This window comes from Calliphora vicina, chromosome 1, assembly GCF_958450345.1.
Source record: "Calliphora vicina chromosome 1, idCalVici1.1, whole genome shotgun sequence".
Classification (NCBI taxonomy): Eukaryota; Metazoa; Arthropoda; class Insecta; order Diptera; family Calliphoridae; genus Calliphora; species Calliphora vicina.
This window is the reverse complement of record NC_088780.1, coordinates 40,253,613-40,274,355: the sequence shown is the minus strand read 5'-3', so window position 1 is coordinate 40,274,355 and position 20,743 is coordinate 40,253,613. Positions and strand designations below refer to the sequence as shown.

Below are 20,743 nucleotides of genomic sequence, written 5' to 3'. Positions count from 1 at the left end.
AACGAAGAACAAGCCGTCGATTATCCTACTGAATTTGTCCGAAACTGTATATTAAAATCGAGATGCAATATAAAACAGATGTTTTCTAAGGGCCAGTAACGCGTACCGGGTTCAGCTAGTAATTTATATTCGAGATTGATTTTCGAAGTGGGCCTTCTATGGGAGCTATGACCAATTATTGACCGATCACCATGATAAAATTATATAGAAATATCTTCAATAGGAAATGCCCATATACATATGTATCTATATGAAATATAATACATTAAATGTTGAGATGATTTCTCCATAATTAGACATAGCTAGGAGTTCTCAGTCTCCCATCGGACGCGTCCCAGGTGGCGGATAGGGGGAGCAACTGCCTAGTCTAGTGATACTGTTTTGACAACAGGTCACTAGCCTTGACAAATGCTCAAGCGATGTCAATATCTTAAGATGCATTTTTAACAAATGGTCTGAACTTCTTGACATAGCTAGGTCGGTAAACGGAAATGTGTCAGCCGACTATCATAATACTGTGATGCATTTTATAACAAATGGTCACAGTAGGATGTAATTGGTGTTAGGATACTGTTATTACTGGTGATACATTTTTGACAAATGGTTACCTAGTGCTAACACATTCTCTCTCTCTTCTAGTGTTACTACCCGCGGACCAAAACTGTTCTTTCTCTCTCTACTCTTTCTTTCCCCCCCACTTGTAAGGTCAAGGTGATGGTAGCAGTGCCGAAGACCTGAATGGCTAGTAAGTGGTTAAAGATAACTAGTCGCTAACAGCTCCCCTCCGACGCCAGGGCACGGGTCGGTTGTAATACAGTTTTCGCCTAATCCATGTACGCCGTCCCTGCATGGAGTGTCCATCCCCTTACGCGCTCACTCGTGGGAAAAAAAATGAATAACACAATACAAAACAATAACAATAACAAAAAACAAACAGCAAAAGGCCAGCAGGGGAAACCTATGCTGGCTGATTGCAAACAGTCGACTGTCCAACCTTCTGGTGACAGTTTGACTAAAAGCAGCGAGGTAGCCTTGGACTTTAAGCCAAGCACCTCAAAAGCTGCATTAGCCCTCGCTGGTAATATACCAGCAACAGCCCCTGCATTGGACACTGTCGAGAAGACAGTTGTCCCTGCGAAAATGCTACAGGTTGGATCGTCGAACCAGAAGTCGGGTCCAACCACCGTAGCCCCACCCGCCACTACGGCAGAACCGAACGCCCCCATTCGCAAAGAACCATCCAGGAGGGCTTTCGTGCAAAGGCGTGCCGCCATGCGCATTATCGACCGGCTTGGATCCAAGTCGGCCGATGCGCTTAACATCGACGAATTGTCGAAATTAAGTTGGGCTAAGGCTCAACTGGCTGAACTGGACAGCTCAAACACTCCTCCAAGCGCAGATGCAGCGAACCAAGGCGCATCTGCTGGGCCCAAACGGCAACGCTCAGAGGAGGAGCTGCTCCAGCAGCAAAACACACAGCCGAAGACTAAACGTCCGAAGCAAGAGGCTCGTGTGATAAGAAGGCCTTACAGTGAAGTTGCTCGCAATCCACTTGTAAGGGCTATTATCGACAGGAGTGTTGATGACGGAGCTATCTCCCAGGAGAAATGGCTGAAAATCCGTCAGGGTATGCTGGGGGTATACTGGAAGATTCTCAAGGAGAATCCCGGTCCATCCCCGCAAAACGACGATGCTGGCTGGTATCAAGGCCATGTAAAACTGCTAGCGTGTACCAATGACCGCTCAGCTCTACTGCTAAAATTAGCAATTGCGTCCCTAGGGGAATTGTGGCCTGGCGCGAAACTGGACGTGATCCCGGTAAACGAGATACCTCGTAGACCGAGATCAGTCACAGTTATTCCGGCGGAGCCACATGAACCTGAGGAGATTCTGGCATACATTCAGAGCGGTAATCCCGATCTACCAACCCATAACTGGAAGGTGGTTAAGGTTTCCGCTCCTGAAGGTGCGCATAGAAAGGTGGTCGTAGTCCTTAACAAGGAATCCTTGGCGCCACTACGTGAGAGGCAAAGCAAGATTTACTATGGTTTCGATAGTATCAAGCTGCGCATCTACCGTGGTGACGACAAGCTCGACCCCGAAACTTCTGGTGTTAAACTGGAAGCTCCGCAGGATATGGACTGCAAAATTAAACTGGACGACCCCGCAAGCTCTGAGGACAAAATGGAGACCCAATCACACTCCAGTATGGTTGGGGACCTATTCTGCGCTCTGGGTGATGTGGAGGATGAAGATGTTCTTCTGGAATCAGACCCAGAAGACATCGACGTTACGGTCATATATGATCCAGACCATGGTGAAGGCGATCCAAGTGAACCTTCACCACTCTAAGGCAGCTTCGGCTGCCCTGCTCCTCCACATTGCTAAATATGGGGAGGACATTGCGTTGGTCCAGGAGCCGTGGATACACAATGGCGAAATTCGTGGACTCAACGCCAAAAAGTACAAACTTTTGTACATAAGACGCACAGGTAAAATAAGATCTTGCATTTTGGTTAAGAACCATCTTAATATCTTCATTCTTCCTGATTACAGCGATGAAGATACAGTAGCTGCTGCTTGGGAGACAGGTGCAGGTAAGGTGTGGCTGCTCTCGAGCTATATGGCGCACGACCAGGTTGAACCACCACCGAATAACCTGGTATCTAATATGATGCGTGCCGCAAATAGGGCCAGAACTCCTGTAATTATCGGAGCTGATGCAAATGCTCACCACACAATCTGGGGTAGCTCAGATAGAAACGAACGAGGTGAGTACATTCTAGACTTCATATTAGACTTTAATCTGGTAGTTGTCAATCGAGGTTCAGAACCTACTTTTGTGGTAGCAAATAGGCAAGAAGTTCTGGACATTACGCTTGTCAGTGCAAGCCACTCGCAACTCATAAGGAATTGGAAGGTTTCAGATGATTGCTCTCTGTCTGATCACAGGTATCTGACATTCTCAATAGAATTGGAAGTTGAGAAGGAAAAGCCTTTTCTAAATAGGAGGAAAACCAATTGGGATGATCACAGGCGGATCCTTGATGGTTTACTTCCCTCACCCCCTCTCATAGGTGACACTAGGGACATTGAAAGCGCTGTGGAAAAGCTCACACTTTCTCTCAGTGAGGCCACAAGACGTACATGCACTCCCTCTGCTCGCAGAGGAAAGGTAAGACCTCCATGGTGGTCTTTAGACATAGCGAACACTAGGCGTAATTGTCGTAAACTATTCAACGAGGCGAAAAGATCAGGCAACTGGTCAATGTATAAGTCTATGTTGAACAAATTTAAGAATATGGTCAGGAGCGCGAAACGTAAGTCCTGGAGGAATTTCTGCAGCGGCGTCGAAAGTTCCTCTGAGACAAATCGTCTGCGCAAGATCTTATCGAAAACACCAACTGTTCAGGGTTATATTCAGAAACAGGATGGTAGGTGGACTACTGATGGACGTGAGACACTAGAAGTACTCATGGACACTCATTTTCCGGGGAACTTGCCTCCGGATATTGCTAGTGCATCCCAACCGAACAATCGGACAACTTCGTCAATTATACTTGACGAACATTTGATAAAATGGGCCATACGGAGTTTTGACTCTTACAAGTCTCCGGGCCCAGATGGTATAATACCCGCTGATCTACAGAATAATATAGATCTAGTCACTCCTTGGCTGATAACTATCTATCATGCCTGTCTTGCATGGTCCTACATACCAAAACGGTGGACCGAATGCACTGTGACATTCATTCCGAAAGGGGGGAAAGCGTCACACACCAAAGCAAAAGATTTCAGACCGATAAGTCTATCATCATTCTTGCTGAAAACCCTTGAAAGAATCATCGACATCCACATACGAGTGTCTTTGAAACAAGGATCAGTATCTCCCTCTCAACACGCCTACATGAAAGGCAAATCCGTTGAGACAGCACTTCACTCCTTAGTGGGATATATAGAGAAATCCCTTGAATTTGGTAATTTCTCGTTAGTGGCCTTTCTGGATATAGAAGGAGCCTTCAATAACGTAGAATCTGCAACTATCGTTTCAGCTCTACAGGATCTTGGTTTAGACCAATCAACTGTAAGGTTCATCACAAACCTTCTACGATACAGGATCATTCGCTCCGAAAAGGGAACGGCAGTGATCACGAGAATGGCCACTAGGGGTACACCTCAGGGAGGTGTCTTATCGCCACTTCTGTGGAATTTGGCCATAAATTGTCTGCTCAGGAAATTGGATCTCTTAGGTTATAAAACTGTCGCCTACGCGGATGACGTCGCGGTGGCAGTCTCTGGGATCCACTTGGACACGATATCACAACGCCTGGAACATGCACTCAGTATACTGAGTCGGTGGAGTACGGACAGTGGATTGAGTGTAAACCCAGGCAAAACTGAACTTGTACTGTTCACAAGGAGGTACAAGATTCCTCATTTCTCGCTTCCCCGATTAAATGGTGTTGAACTAACACTATCGGACAGTGCGAAATACTTAGGAGTTATTCTGGATAGTAAACTATCCTGGAAACCCAATACCCTTTCAAGGACGTCAAAAGCCTTGACGGCTATGTATGTCTGTAAGAGGGCGATAGGTACGCAATGGGGTATTAGACCCCAGTTTGTCAACTGGCTATGTGATGCGGTCATTAAGCCGACACTATTTTATGGAGTTTCTGTCTGGTGGAAGGCACTAGACAGTGGCTCGACGTGTATGCTATTCGAGAGAGTGTTAAGGAGAATGGCAATCCTGATAACAGGAGCTTTAAGAACGACCGCAACAAAGTCGCTCTTTACTATATTGAACTGGATCCCTGTGGATCTTATGGCAAGAAAAATGGCATTTACTTCTGCCTTTAGGCTAAACGCGATTGGTGCGTGGAAACACGCTCCATATGGTCACGCCAGCATAATAGGTAGTATTCAGACTCTTCCGGAGAATATCGATTACTGCATTTCTAGGCCCTTCTTAGCGAGGAATTTCGATTTCTCAATTCCGTGTGGTACGGAAGCAATGAACGGGCCCTTACATGACACAATGGGTCTCTCAGTCTATACGGACGGTTCTGTGAAGGGAGATCGAGTTGGCGTAGGTGTCTATATTCGGGAACTCGATATTAGGTTATCTTTCAGACTTCCGAATGAATGTAGCATTATTCAGGCTGAATTATCGGCCATCAAAAGGGCGGCTAACTGGCTTAGTTATAACAAGATATCTGACAGGGATATTTGTATATATACTGACAGTCAGGCAGCTATAAAATCCCTGACAGGTGTATACACAACATCTAACTTAGTCCAGGAATGCCGGGCATCCTTAAACAGGATGGCGAGACATTCAATAGTCGTACTCAAGTGGGTACGGGGACACGGGGATATTACTATTACGGGCAACTGTGTTGCCGATGATCTGGCGAGAAAAGGCGCCATGTTACCTGACGGAGACATAGATTTCCTATGTGGGATTCCGTTATCCAAATGCAAGCTACAAATTAGTAACTTCTACTATGAGCTCGCTCAGGCAAGATGGGACTGTGAACCCACATGCACTATGACCAGGACGATATGGCCCCGACTAAATCGGGGACGGACAATTCATCTTCTTGGCTTTACACGCTCACAATTGAGTGGTGTAGTGGCGGTCATAACTGGACACTGCACCTTTGGTAACCACGCTAGGAGACTTGGTTTGCCGTACCACGACTTCTGCAGAAGTTGTCAAAATGAGGAGGAGGATGAAACTATTTTTCATCTTCTTTGTCATTGTCCGGCATTAGGAGATCTACGCCTAAGGTTTCTGGGGCATCGTTCCCTTGATAGTCTCTCTGAGCTCTCGAATATGAGGCTTGAGGGCATTAGTGCCTTTATAGGTAGAAGTAATTGGTTGAAAAGACCAGACACGGGGATCACTTTAGAGTGACCCAATGATCGCCGACTCATTGGCACGTAAATTCTCCAAGATCTCCTCCCTCCTCCCTCTCTTTTTCTTCTTACATCTCCTCCTTAACTTCTTCAATCTTCTTCTTCTCCCTTTTCACTTATATCTGTCCCTCTTTCTTCTTCTTTCTTCTACTTTCAGGTAACACAAAAGGACCATTGATGGACCCATGTGAGCTGCTCTTTCTATCTTCCTTATTTCGTGGCTGCCTGGAAAACCTAACCTAACCTAACCTAACATATAAGGCCCACTTCGAAAATCATTTTAACGATATACACATATTTGTATGCAGATAAAATTAAAACACAAGTAAGTTTCGTATATATATGACGATCGGTCCACATATATTTCTCAAACTTTTAGAAAAGGGAGAACTTTAAAGATTGATCGATGATTGCCGCTAGGTTTATTAGATACATAGATGTCTTATCCCACCCATGTCTAAGAAAATTGTAATATTATTTTTTCAGATGGGAGATAGACTTTTGACGTTTTGCCTAAATATGTAATTTTTTAAAACAATCCGATAAAAGCTAATCTCCTCTATTAATATTCTGTAGTTGACATTTTGGTATTTATTAGTAAATAATATTCACACTTAATATTTAAATTGAAAAATCACTGATATATTTAATAAATTTTGTAATTATTTACAGTCTCATATTATTTATAAAGGACTTGGTACAAATCATTTTTATTTTTTTTTTTAAATCCATGTATAATTTAATTTGACAGTTTTCCAATATTTTTGTCTCTTACGTTTTTCTTTTAGTTGCGGTTTATCATTTACAATTTCACGTGTGTAAGCCGTCACTGTTGTTACGAATACTGCTGCCAGAAAATACAATTTATAAGAAAACCACATTTTTAAACACTAAAAGGATTTTTCAAAAAGATTTTATAAAAAAAATATTGTATGTAGTACTAGTTTTTAAATTTATTTAATTTTAACCGCCACTTGAAACCGTTGTCTTTAACGTTACAGACCTAAATGTTTTCTGCAGTTTTTACCACAGAAATATTTTTAACATACCGACATAAAACGTATCTGAAAGTGCGCCAAAACCGGTCAAAGACTCTAACCCAAACTGTTGGGTATGTTTTTTGTTTAATCTGTCTCTCTGCATCAATGATGATAATATGCAATAATGTTTTTAAAATTTTTTTTTAATATATTTGGTATGTAGTTTATGGTAATCTTGTTGTTACTTTGCGTGATTTTTTTTGTTTATTTTCTTTCATTAGTTTTTTTTTTGCACTGCCCATTCATGTAATATTTACTTGTTCATTATGTATGATGAATGTAACAGCAAGTAACAGCAGTTGTATGCTGGTATGTCGATAAGTTAGTTGCAGTAACCAAAACAAAAACAAAAAAAATTAAAACAAACTACCGAATAGAAAGAAATATAAACCATGACATTAAGTCAGTCAGTCTATTTTGAAAAATAATGAAAGTGGTTTTCTGGCATACGCCACAAAGTCAGGTTGAGGAGTTTAGTAAGTATGTATGTCTGGGGTAAACAGATGAAAAAATGAAGTATCGGTAACTATTTTTCATTGGAGTTACTTTTATTCGATTCCTTATAAACTACTTTATTAAAAAACAAGTAAGAGAGCTATATTGGGATGTGCCGAATCTTATATACCCTTCACCAAATTATACTTCAAAATACAAATTTTAAATATTTGTAGGTAAACAAAATTTATTTTTTTTTAATTTTTGTTGTTGTCTTTTTAATTAATTTTAAATTTAAAAACAAAATTTTTGTTTTTTAAATTTTTGTTGAAAAAAAAAATTCGGGTTAAAATTGTTTTCTGATTTTGACCCATTGTAGGTCCAACTTACTATGGTCTTATATACGTAGTTGCAAAGGTCTTTGAAATATCTATCATTATATGTCCATATTGTCTATATTAATGGCTTAGAAATCCAGATATAGGTCAAAAATCGATGTTGTCCTGTTTTTTTTCCTCATATCTCAGCCATTTGGACCGATTTTGCTGATTTTAAATAGGATACTTCTCGAAAGCATGTCTGACAGAATTATTAAAGATTTGGATCCCGAATCTTCAGCAAATTGATTTCAACAAACAGACGGACAGACAGACGGACATGGCTTAATCGACTCCGCTATCTATAGGGATCCAGAATATACATATATACTAGAGTGACAGCCGATTTTTTTTTTTTAGATTTCAAAGAGTGCCGGGTGGAATATTATAAAATATATAACATTTCGCTATCTTTTCATTAGAAATTCCAAATATTGAAAAATTTGACATTTGACCTTCACGATTCAAAGGTTATCGTTTTCCGATTTTAGTAAAACTTTCAGAACATATTTAGAATTACAAGGACTATAATATTATGAATAGATTTTACTTAAAAATTATAACAGTATGGAAATTGGACTCATTCGCCTAAATATGGACAAAAAATTAGTTTTTCTTGAAAAACGCAAAATTTAAATCGCTGGTACGGAAAAACTGTAAGAGGTATTGACATAATTTTTTCATATTTTTATTCCCTATTTTGATCTCAATAAACCCCAATGTGATGATCGAAAAAATCTGAAATTTGTTTAACAAAATTTTTAAAAATTTGAAAATGGAGTTTTGAAACAGCCGTTAAAAAAAATTATTTTTTTTGGCCATACCTGCGAATAGGTTAACGGTATCCTACGAAGACAAAAACTCATATACAAGTAAATATGGAAATATTTTAAGTAAAAATTAGCTTTTATTTTAATTTTTCTCGAAATATCTTAATTTTTTTCCTAAATTTTTTGTTCAAGTGGCCTGAAACACGTTAATGGTCTGGCGAATTTGTAATAACTTCAAAATTTTTTAATCAAATTTTGTCATTTATATCTCATTACAACGATAATTACGTACATATTTCGATTCTTTTGCATTCAATTGCAAAAGTATTTATTTAATAGCAAAATTTTTTCAAAAACTGAAAAATTTGCATTTTTCTCTAATTTTGACGATAATACAGTTTTTGGGTCATTTTGAACCAATAGGGTTAATTTTCAAAAAAAAATTTTAATGTAATATTCATTAATATAAATAAATCTACACATTTCTAGAAAACAATGCAGAAAGTTAACGAGTTTCACCTATTTATTCCATATTAATAGTAAAATTTTGCATATATCTGAACTTTGACCTCGATGCGCGTCCAGAAATCGTTGCCCGATTTGGCTCAAATTTTCAGCACTTAACATTTAGGCTTAGTGTCACAATATTCCACCCGGCACTCTTCAAAATTTTAACAAAAATTTTTTTCCATACAACTGATTGTCACTCTAATATATACTTTATAAGGTCGGAAAATTTTATTGTGGAAATTACAAACGGAATGACAAACTTATGGGGCATTTCATGTCAAGTGAACCAACTTTTGAAATCGATGTCTTCCGATGAAATTTGCACCAAGGTTAGTTCTATTGGATAGTAACTCAGACACAATTTTTCAACAAGATCAGTCGAGAACTCTCTGAGTTATAGGGGGTCAAATTTTAACATTTTGGTCAAACAGGTGTGTTTTCTTATCCATGTAACTTATTACCTATTGTTCTTAGCAAAATGTGTCCCAAATAGTTTAGATAGCTCTTTCTTCAATCTCTCGAAAAAAAATATTTAAAAAAAAAATAAAAAATTTTTAATATTTATTTTCCGAAATCAAAAACTTTTTTTTTTTTCTTAAAATAAAGCTTAGATATTTTCCTTGAACACCTTAGTGGGATGCGAGTGGGATATCTATCAAAATAAATATTTTGTAACTCAAAACATACAATTTTTGACTTTTTTTGCAAAATCAAAAATTTTTTTGACTTTTTTTTCAAAATGGACCCTGGAAAAAAAATTCGATTTTATTTATTTTGATAGATATCCCACTCGCATCCCACTAAGGGACTAAAAATATCTTAAAGGAAATGACCTAACCTTTCTTTTGACTAAAAAAAAAATTTTAAATAAAGGGCCCATTTTGAAAAAAAATTCGTATTTGCAAAAAAAAAAAATCAAAAATTGTAAGTCTTGAGTTAAAAAATATTTATTTCGATAGATATCCCACTCGCATCCCACTAAGCGACCAAAAGGGTCTTCAAGGATAAAATCTAAGCGTTTGTTTGAGCTAAAAAAAAAAAATTAAAAAAGGGTCCATTTTGAAAAAAAAAGTCAAAAAAATTTTTGATTTTGCAAAAAAAGTCACAAATAGTATGTTTTGAGTTACAAAATATTTATTTTGATAGATATCCCACTCGCATCCCACTAAGCGACCAAATAGGTGTTCAAGGAAAATATCTAAGCTTTATTTTAAGAAAAAAAAAAAGTTTTTGATTTCGGAAAATAAATATTTTTTTAAATATTTTTTTTTGAGAAATTGAAGAAAGAGCTATCTAAACTATTTGGGACACATTTTGCTAAGAACAATAGGTAATAAGTTACATGGATAAGAAAAAACACCTGTTTGACCAAAATGTCAAAATTTGATCCCCTATAACTCAGAGAGTTCTCGACCGATCTTGTTGAAAAATTGTGTCTGAGTTACTATCCAATAGAACTAAGCTTGGTGCAAAGTTCATCCCGATCGGAAGACATCGATTTCAAAAGTTGGTTCACTTGACATGAAATGCCCCTTATATATATATATCCTTCTCACGAAGGTGAAGGGTATAACAAGTGTGTTATATTCGGCTGTGCCGAACTTTTTGTACCCATCATCAATATGTAGTTCTGGACTCTAATGGGACTTGAATCAGTTATGGTCCGAACTAAAAATTTAAATGATTTATGTCAAAATTTATATTATTATCAATTTATATAAATTATTTATTGACAATAAAATATTTTTCTGATATAGGGGTTATATCATAATTTTTATAAGACAATTATGAATGTTCAAGTCATTTTCTGAGGGCGGCCTTGTATGAGGACTTTACAGTAGAGTATTTAGAAATAATTTGTATAAAATTTTATCAGTATTGTCAGATAATCAACATATTTATGACTGCTCAAACAGTATTCCGGGAGGCTGGATGAAATCATGTACCGATATTGACCATTTTCATTAGCAAAAAAACCTTATGAACAGAAAGTATTTGTGGAAAATCTCAGCCAGCTAGCTCCTTTCGTTTGTGTCCTATAGTGTTTTCAACAGACAGTCGGAAGGACGGACTTAGCTAGATCATCTTAGAATTTCATAAGAACCCAAAATATATACACTTTTGTGTGTCTTTTGTTACAAATTAAGACTTCTTAATGTGTCCTCTTATTTTTGGCCTGATTTGGCATTCTGTCACTACGGTAAGCAAGGTCTTGAGTGGTACAAGAACAATAATGTGGTGTTTGTACCAAGAGAGGCAAATCCTCCAAAATGCCTGGAGCTAAAGCCAGTGTAGAGATATTGGACTCTTGTTAGAAGAGAATTGAAGAGCACAAAAAAGGTGTCCAAAAGTGTGGTAGATTTTAAACGGAGATGGACTACGTTTTCGCCTGGCAATGCAAGAAATGTTTACTGAGCCAAGCCGCTTTTTGATGCATCTGGAAGGCACGGCCAAATGCCGAAATAATTAATTTAATGCTTTGTATGTACGAGTACAGTAGTTTAGAAAATTCATATTTATGATAATATTTATGTGAATGGTGCCTTTCTTAGCTTCTGAAACGACTTATAAAGACACAAAGTAATTATAAGATGGTAAAGTAGTAACAAAATTTTCCAAAGAATTCCTGCTTATTTTTGTTATAGGAAATACGTTAAAACCACATTTTTGTGCCAATGAAAATATTTCCCTCCCAACTTAGCAGCTTACCCAACAACTTTATTGACCAACTGACAAATAAAAATGACCAACTTGACTTCACTTCCAATACATACCAAGCCAATTCCAGTCACAAGATAAATAAGATGCATGTTGCTACGAGTAGCAGTCTACATTAGGGAGGCCCCCATTTTGGATTATGGATGCTCTTCGCCATCTAACAAAATTCCAATACTAGCATTTATATTGATTTTAGAAAAAGTAAACATTTGCTGTACAAATTTTTTTTTATTGTATGAATAAAAATGCGCGTATTACAATAAATGTCGTATCTTTTGAACGCGATTTTTGTTTTTAATAACTTATTTCTCATTTTGAAGGGTACTTAATTATTGAACATTAGAGTGTAAAAAACAAAGTTTTTTATACCCTACATCATCGCTTAATGGACTCACTTTCTGAGTCCATTAAGCGATGTCCGTCCTTCCGTCCACGTAAACCTTATAATCAAACTATAGATCGCAATTTTAAAGACAATTCTACAAACAGTTGTCCATTATTTCTCCTAGCCCCCATACAACTGCATTATCTGAAAATAGCTCTCATAAATATCTTAATTATATAAATATACAAAGCACAAATAAGTTTTATATAAGCTGAATTCGTGCTGCCAAATTTAGTACAGATCGGTCCACAATGTTCCATAGCTACCATATAAGCACCATTCCCGAAAACTTCATTAATCTCTGAAATATTAGAGTATCCAAATAAAATTCAACACAAATCTGTTTCATATATACGAAAATTATTCCAATAAATTTTATGACAATCGGTCCATAAATCATAGCTCTTATATAAGGCCCACTTCCGAAAATCACTTTATCGAGCATAAATATCTTAAAAATGTTGGGAGCTACTTAAGCAGAATTTTCAAAATGTTTGCGAGCAGCAGGATTCATCCAAAAGCAGGGAAATTAGGTACTATACGAATTGAAGCCTTGAAAGACGATTCTGCATATCCGAAATGATGCTTGAACGCAACATTTTTGCACCGAATCATTACTTACTATCAAAAATGGATCTTACAATAACCTGAAGCGTAAGAAATCGTATGTGAAGCCCGGTAAATCAGACTAATCGACACCGAAGTCAAATATCCATGGCGCTAAGGTAATTCTCTGTATTTGGTGGGAGAAAAAGGGTCCTATCTATTATGAGCTGCTGAAATCCGACCAGACCATCATAGGGAACTTGTAAGCAATGCAACTGATTTGCTTGAAACAAGCATTTGCCGAAAATGAAACCAGACATGACACCGTAATATTTCATCATGACAACGTTCGGCCACATATTGCTAAATTTATTAAAAAATGTTTAGAATGAAGTGGTTGGAAATTTTTTCCTCACCCGCTTTAAAGTTCAGACCGTGCCCCGTCCGGCTACTATTTGTTTCGATCAATGTCGAACGCTCTTTCTGGGATAAGCTACACTTCATAACAAAGTATCCGAAATTTGGCTTGATTCGTTCTTGGCCTCAAACGATAAGCAGTTCTTTTCACTCGGAAACCATATGTTGCCAGAAATATGAGAAAAGATCATAGCTAACAATGATTTTGAATAAATTTTTTTTTTCCTTTATTTAATCCTCGTGGGAACATAGAGCTTCAACAAGATATTTCCAACTTAATCTATTGTTCGCAATTATTTTTGCCTCATCCCATGATTTATTGATGTCAGCTAGTTCCTTCCTTACAGACCTACGACACTAATTTTTGGGTCTTCCTCTTTATCTGCTTCCTTGTGGGTTCCATTCCAGCGCCACCCTGGTTACATTATGTACTGGCTTTCTTAAGGTGTGACCTATCCATTTCCACTTTCTGCGTTTTATCTGTATGTGTATGGGCTCTTCTTTGGCCAAGATCCAGAGGTTTTCGTTTGTTATAGTGTTGGGCCAGTATATGCCACATATAATGCGAAGGCTTTTATTTATAAAAACTTGTAGCCGCTGTCTGATCGATTCACTGGTCGGCTATGTGAATGCCACCGCTTGATGACATTTTGGTCCCTAAGTAGCAGAAGCAGTCAACGTATTCTATTCGGTGATTGTCGATGGTGATATGAGAATTACGCATGGCGTAATTCTTTTTTATATTTATTTCTAAGCCAACTCTTCTGGCTAACTTCACAAGATCGTTTGTTTTATCTAGCATGTCTGAAAGTTTATTGAAAACTCCAAGAAATACCCCTTTTCTTCTTGCACAGTTCCTCCATAAAACAGTCCATTACCACAGCAAAGAGTAGTGGCGATAGAGGACAGCCCTGTCGGACGCCCATATTGATCGTGAACGTATCACTAATTGTCCCATTGTGTAAAACCTGCAGTTCCGAGTTGGTGTACATAGCTTTGATTATTTGTATTATTTTATTTGGCACTCCTTTCCCATTTAGAGCTAACCATATAGCGTTTATATTGACTGCATCGAACGCTTTTTTAAAGTCAACAAAACCATGTACAGTGGTGACTTCCATTCGATCGACTGTTCAATAATTATTGTGTATTTACATGATCGACACAGCTACGATGTGGGCGAAAACCAGCCTGTTTGTCTCTACAGTTTCCAACCTTTTAAGAATTATTGTGACTAATACCTTGTATATTGTATTGAGCAACGTAATACCCCTCCCTCAAGGTCATCTTCCTTAGGAAGTTTTACTACATTACCTCTAGTCCACGAACAATTTATGTCTTCTGTTCTCCAGGCTTGCGCAATATACGGTTGTATGATGTTAGCTGCAATGTGAGTGTCTATTAAGAAAAGTTCTGGTGGAATTTGAATAAAATTTTATTGTACAAATGTTTCAAAATAAAAACAATAAATTTAGAAAAAACCGAATTTTTAAGAGTCAAATTTTGAAAAAAAAATTGTAAATGTATTTTATATTTTAAATATGTAAATGTCGTGGATAATTTTGACTCCAGATATAAAAGACTTATAAAATTACAAAATCCTACGAAATGCATTTTTAAGAAACCTATAATATCTACAACCGTTGAAATTTGCATTTTCAATCAACATTTGGTTGATATCCGAAAATAATATGTTTAATTATTTGAAATTTAGTTTTTGAAAAAAAAAATTGAAATCGTAAAATTAGAGATTTGTGATCTGTATGAAAGTTTACATTTTTTTGGAATGATGTTATAATGCACAGTGGGGTAGAATCAAAATTTTTTGGAAATAAATCCCATCGGGATAAAATTTGAATTATTAAAATGTTCCAGGGGCGGCGCTATGTGGGCTCAAAGTAGGATACCTTCGACATGTAAAATATTTAAATACGTGCCATTTTTTTGTTTAACTTATCTAAACTTTTTAGGGCCCATTTTAATAATTTAAAATCGAATACTCCTTGGCTACGCCGACTTCATTTTCAAAAAATGTTCATTCTGCTCCTATGTGTAATGGGATATTGATATAGAAAATTTATAAATTTTATATTGAAATATCTACGGATTAATGAAATGTTAAAGTTTTTCTTGAAAATACATTCAAATGGAATGTGCAACCTTTACAAGTTATCCGATTTTGCTAAAATTTTCAGATGACAGAGAATAACTTCATACATTAGGAGCATAAAAAATCCAAAAAATGCAAAATAAGTTTCACCCTAATAATAATTGAGATGGCGCCACAAAGTAAAAACATAATTATGCAATTTTTTATTTATTTACTTGTACTCCCATACTTTGTTACATTTACTGAACCCGCAAACGGGTTAAATATTTTTGTTAACAAATAATTTCAAGTCACGTTTGTTTAATACCAAAACAAAAGAAACACAAAAACTACAGGTTGTATTGTTTAGTAATTTTTCACAAAATTGTCGCGTGTTAATTGAATGTTGATGATTATACAGCTGCTGGAGAAAATTACTGGTGTGGTACAGTGGGTGCAATTAAAGTAAAAGTTATTTTATGCAATGATTAACTTAAACAAACAGAGGCTTATTGTAAATTTATTTTTCTTTAAGTTATAATACAAACAATGTAATATAATTATGTCTTAATCTAAACTAATAATTTAATTTTACTAATCTGAAATAAAAGACTTAGGACGCAGTTATGTTTTTACTACATTTATGCACAATAGATTTAAACCACAAACATTTTTTTTAATTTTTTTAGATTCACAACGTCTTTGAGTTTAACATATTTATCATTTACACACATAATAAATATGCTATCGTCTTGAATATTATCAAATGCACTCTGCATATAAATTGGTATTTTTTTCAAACTGCATTTAAAATTTGTTTATGCTAATTATGAGTTCATTGATATTGAAAAACCTTAACCCAAAAAATATTGATATACACATACATATGTAAATATACTAGTTAGTAATGGAACCGTTAGATTTCAAACATTTATAAATAAATAAAAAAATATTTGGGTTAACGTTATTTTGGCAAGGGTTTATAAGTTGTTAATGTCTTTGCATCACTAAACAAACTTGTACAAAAGCCAGATTTCTTCACCAGCAATAATCGACAAATCGTTTTTTAATCTACTTGTAATAAATAATTAAATAATATTGTATAAATTTTTATATTATCACGAGATAAAAAAATGCATACAATCTGATATAACGAGTTGAAATTTAACAAAAAAACCAAGAGCTATTACTCTCTTGTAAAATCCGACCATGTGTTACCCTACAAATGTTACGAGTATATATTATTTATATACAAGGGCGGGTCAATAAGTCCGTGACTCACATGAATCTGTGATTTCAATTTTGAATGATCAGTTGGGTATGAGAAAGCTTTCCGCAAGATGGGTGTCGCGTTTGCTCATAACCGACCACAGACGCAATCGTTTGAAAACTTCGCAGATTTGTTGTTCAACCACAATATGGACGAGTTTTTGCTCCGTATCGGAACCGTGAACGAAACGTGGGTCCACCACAACTCACCAGAGACCACACAGCAAACAAAACTGTGGGTTTCTAGGAGAGAATCGGAGCCATAGAAAGCCTATGTGGGCATATCAGCCAATGAAGTCATGGTTGTGGTAAATATAATCTAAGAGCAACATATTATGATAAGATTTATGATGGTATTCCAAATGTATTATTATCATTATTACTTAGTATGTATCATACAATATCGTATTACGATCAAATATGAAGAATATGACCCATAGTAATCATATTGTGATCCAATTAAAAAATCGTATTATGATCTAATGTAATCATTTATCATTATAAGATATTGTTGGGAATATAAAATTAAATTTTTATAGATTTTAGTTATAACATGCTGAATTCCCAATCTTAATACGATTTTTTTTATACATTATCGAGAAGTCGAATTTTATTGATTTATAAAACATTTGGCCAATTCACAATGTCTCTTATCATGTCATAATGTTCTAATATTTCACAATGGTTTTTATTGCTCTGTATGCTATGTTTATTTTGTTATCGTAACCAACCAGCCGAGATCTCTGCCGAATGCCTAAGAGTCTGTTAAGCCGAGCCGCCGAGTCGTGATATATTAGGACATTATAACAATATGACTGATAAGAGGCCTTGTGAATTGACCAATTATAAATATTGTTATGTTTTAACCTTTTCAAAAAGCTGGTTTATTTCCTTTAAATAAACCGGATACTTTTGATTGCAAATAAAAGCCGTTTAGTAGTTTGAAAATTGTAACAACTCTTTATTTATTAAAAATGTACAACAACAGAATTAAATAGTCACTCAATGTTTATTTTTTATACACGTTAACAAATTCTCAGAAATACAGACACTATAATGTACACGAATTCACTTGAAAAATACAGCACACTTTGCGGCACTCAGTTGATGTTTATTCGAATAGCGTCTCTGATAAACTCACTCACGACTGCAACCTCTGCCACTATTTATAACACTGCATTACCATCTAGAAAACTCTATTTATACCATGTTCTTTAATTGAATATTCGAATTCGAATATACGGTCGCAGAAAACAGCGTTGCCATACTTACGATCAATGGTCAACTGAAAGCTTTTATTCAATGTTAATAATGCCCACAGATATGTTACAGTTTGCTATTACAGCACTGCTATTTGAAAGCATTATGCAACTTTAAATCAGCCGTTAAAATCGTTATATTTGAATTCAAGTACAATTTCGTAACAATATAAATATGTCGGCGTCAAACCATGTAATTAAAAATGCATACTTTATTATAAGTGCATTCATAATGCAATTAAAATTTGTAATTTTTACTAATTAATTCAAAATAAAGTTTTTTGCGACACATACATACATCATATATTTTTAATAACTAAACCCAAAAGAGCAGTGAGAATAAACGAATGAATTCATTTTTTGAAAACAAATACTTTTTAAATATGTATGTATATAAAGCCGAAAGCATTTGACAGATAATTATTTCATTTTTAAAATGCTACCTAAATCAATAAAATTAAACTACAGTTTAAAAAGATACGAAAATTTAAAGATACACAATACTTACAATTTTTAATTTTTCCAAAAATTAAAATCGCTAATAATCTCGCTAATTTTTCGAAAATAAATGAAATGGAAATGTCCAAATAACTTTAAAGTCTTTAAGTTGAGAATGGCCGGACCGATTTAGACAAAATTTTTTTTTTAAATGTTGCTTATAGTCCAACTTAGGTTCTTACGGAATGAAAAATTTAACACGCCCACTTTTTACTATTTATCCAAAATCGGAAAACGGCTGCCTCGATTTGGATAATTTTTTGTTTCAATGTTCATAGAAAATTGACCATCCAAATTTTTTTTCGATATATCCAAAATCGCAGGACAGCTGGACTGATTTGGCTAATTTTTTTTGTTCGCAATAACCCGAAAAAGTTTTTACAGAAATAAAAATTGTCCACGTCCACTAATACGTCCACTTATTAAATACATTTGCAAAATACATAAATCTGTGATCATTCATATTTCAGACCAAAATTCGATTACTTATATAAAAACTCAAAATATCTTAAATCATTAATAATTGGCCAATAAGTGTTTAATCAAGAGAAGGAGCTCGATCTGTGATCACTCATATTACTCAACAAAAATAGATTTTTTATATAGAAACTCAAAATATCTAAATTCACTAATAACTTGGACAATAAGCATTTAATCAAGAAAAGGGCTCGATCTGTGATCACTCATATTTCTGACCAAAAATCGATTTTTACTATAAAAACTCAAAATATATAAATACAACTTGGCCAATAAGCGTTTAATCAAGAAAAGGGCTCGATCTGTCATCACTCATATTTCTCAACAAAAATCGATTTTTTATATAAAAACTCAAAATATCTAAATTCGGTAATAACTTCGCCAATAAGCGTTTAATCAAGAAAAGGATTAAATTCTAAATTCGCTAATAACTTGGCCAATAAGCTTTTAATCAAGAAAAGGTGCTCGATCTGTGATCACTCATACTTCTGAACAAAATTGTATTACTTATATAAAAACTCAAAATATTGTTACGTTTTAACCTTTTCAAAACGTTGGTTTATTTCCTTTAAATAAACCGGATACTTTTGATTGCAAATAAAAGCCGATTAGTAGTTTGAAAATTGTAACAACTCTTTATTTACTAAAAAAGTACAACAACAGAATGTTTGTCACTCAATGTTTTTTATACACGTTTATAAATTCGCGGAAATACAGGCACACGTTATAATGTACACGAATTCACTTGAAAAACACAGCACTCAGTTGATGTTTATTCGAAAAGCGTCTCTGATAAACTCACTAACGACGGCAACCTCTGCCACTATTTATAACACTGCCATCTGCATTCTAAATTGCTCTTTAACTGTCAAGAGCTTTCTAATTCATACGCCATCTGTGGTGTACTTTCTACAATGTTCTTTAACGATCAATGGTCAACTGAAAGCTTTTATTCAATGTTAATATTGCCCACAGATATGTTACAGTTTGCTATTACATCACTGCTATTTGAAAGCATTCTGCTACTTTTAAATCAGCCTTTAAAATCGTTACATTTGAATTCAAGTACAATTTCGTAACAATATGTATATTGATTTACATGTATTCTGTTGTTGCAAGACATTTCAAACCGCTTCTCACAAATCGAACACATGCATTTTTTTAATTTGGACAGGACAACACAAATTGATTGAAAATATTTTATCTTTTTGTATTTAATCATTTACAAAATGAATTGATACAAATTATCTAAAACCTATTTGTTTTACTTAAAAAAAATTTTAAGTGTCGAATTTCGGCATCAGGTCCTATGCTATTTTGTAATAGATTTTAATTAAACAAGGAAATTGTAAATTGTATCTGCATTTAGGGAATCGCAGTTTCAAATAAATTTTTACATCTTAACAGTTTGAAGTTTATGTTCAACGATGTTACAAACTTTTACTTAAAATAAAGTTTTTTTTTTTAATTTAATAACCCCCATTAAGTATTAATTTGGACTTTCCTGAAGAGAAAAACACACGCATCTTTCATTCAATATTATTTTAAACATTTAAAATACAACGCATTTAATACATACCTCTGCATCATTACTACAAAAAGTATTTATTATTAATTATTGCATTGCTACATAACAGCACCTCAGACTAGTTCCCTCATCCGCTGCACTGGAAATATTTTTTGTTTTTCAGTTTTTATAATTTTTATTTTAGTCTAAAGACCTAAACAAGCGTAATACCAGAAGTAACACAACTAGTTTGGCCTACTGTCCATTGTATCGCACATCATAATGTGAATTTACTGAAGTTTAGATATTGTTGATATACTCACCTTTAAATATAGCAGTCGGAATAAAACACTTACTATGTGCTGTTTATACCCTACACCAGGGAGGGTATTATGCGTTTGTGCAGGTGTCTGCAACGCCCAAAAATATTAGTCTAACACCCACCTTAAAGTATACCGATCGACTTAGAATCACTTTCTGAGTAAACGTTGTCCGTCCGTCTGGTTGTCTGGCTCCATGTAAAC

General features: G+C 35.2%; 1 protein-coding gene across 1 annotated transcript; it reads left to right on the top strand.

Annotated features, from left to right (window-relative positions):
- The first annotated feature begins 929 nt into the window (after positions 1–929).
- On the top strand, positions 930–2,767 carry LOC135948959 (uncharacterized). Its single transcript, XM_065498413.1, has 2 exons — positions 930–2,492; positions 2,557–2,767. Exon 1 carries the CDS (start codon positions 961–963, stop codon positions 2,350–2,352), a length of 1,392 nt encoding a protein of 463 aa, XP_065354485.1. The 5' UTR covers positions 930–960; the 3' UTR covers positions 2,353–2,492; positions 2,557–2,767.
- The last annotated feature ends 17,976 nt before the right edge of the window (positions 2,768–20,743 follow it).

Coding starts and splice junctions, on each gene's coding strand:
- LOC135948959 (XM_065498413.1), top strand. CDS start 961: ATGCTGGCTGATTGCAAACAGTCGACTGTCCAACCTTCTGGTGACAGT.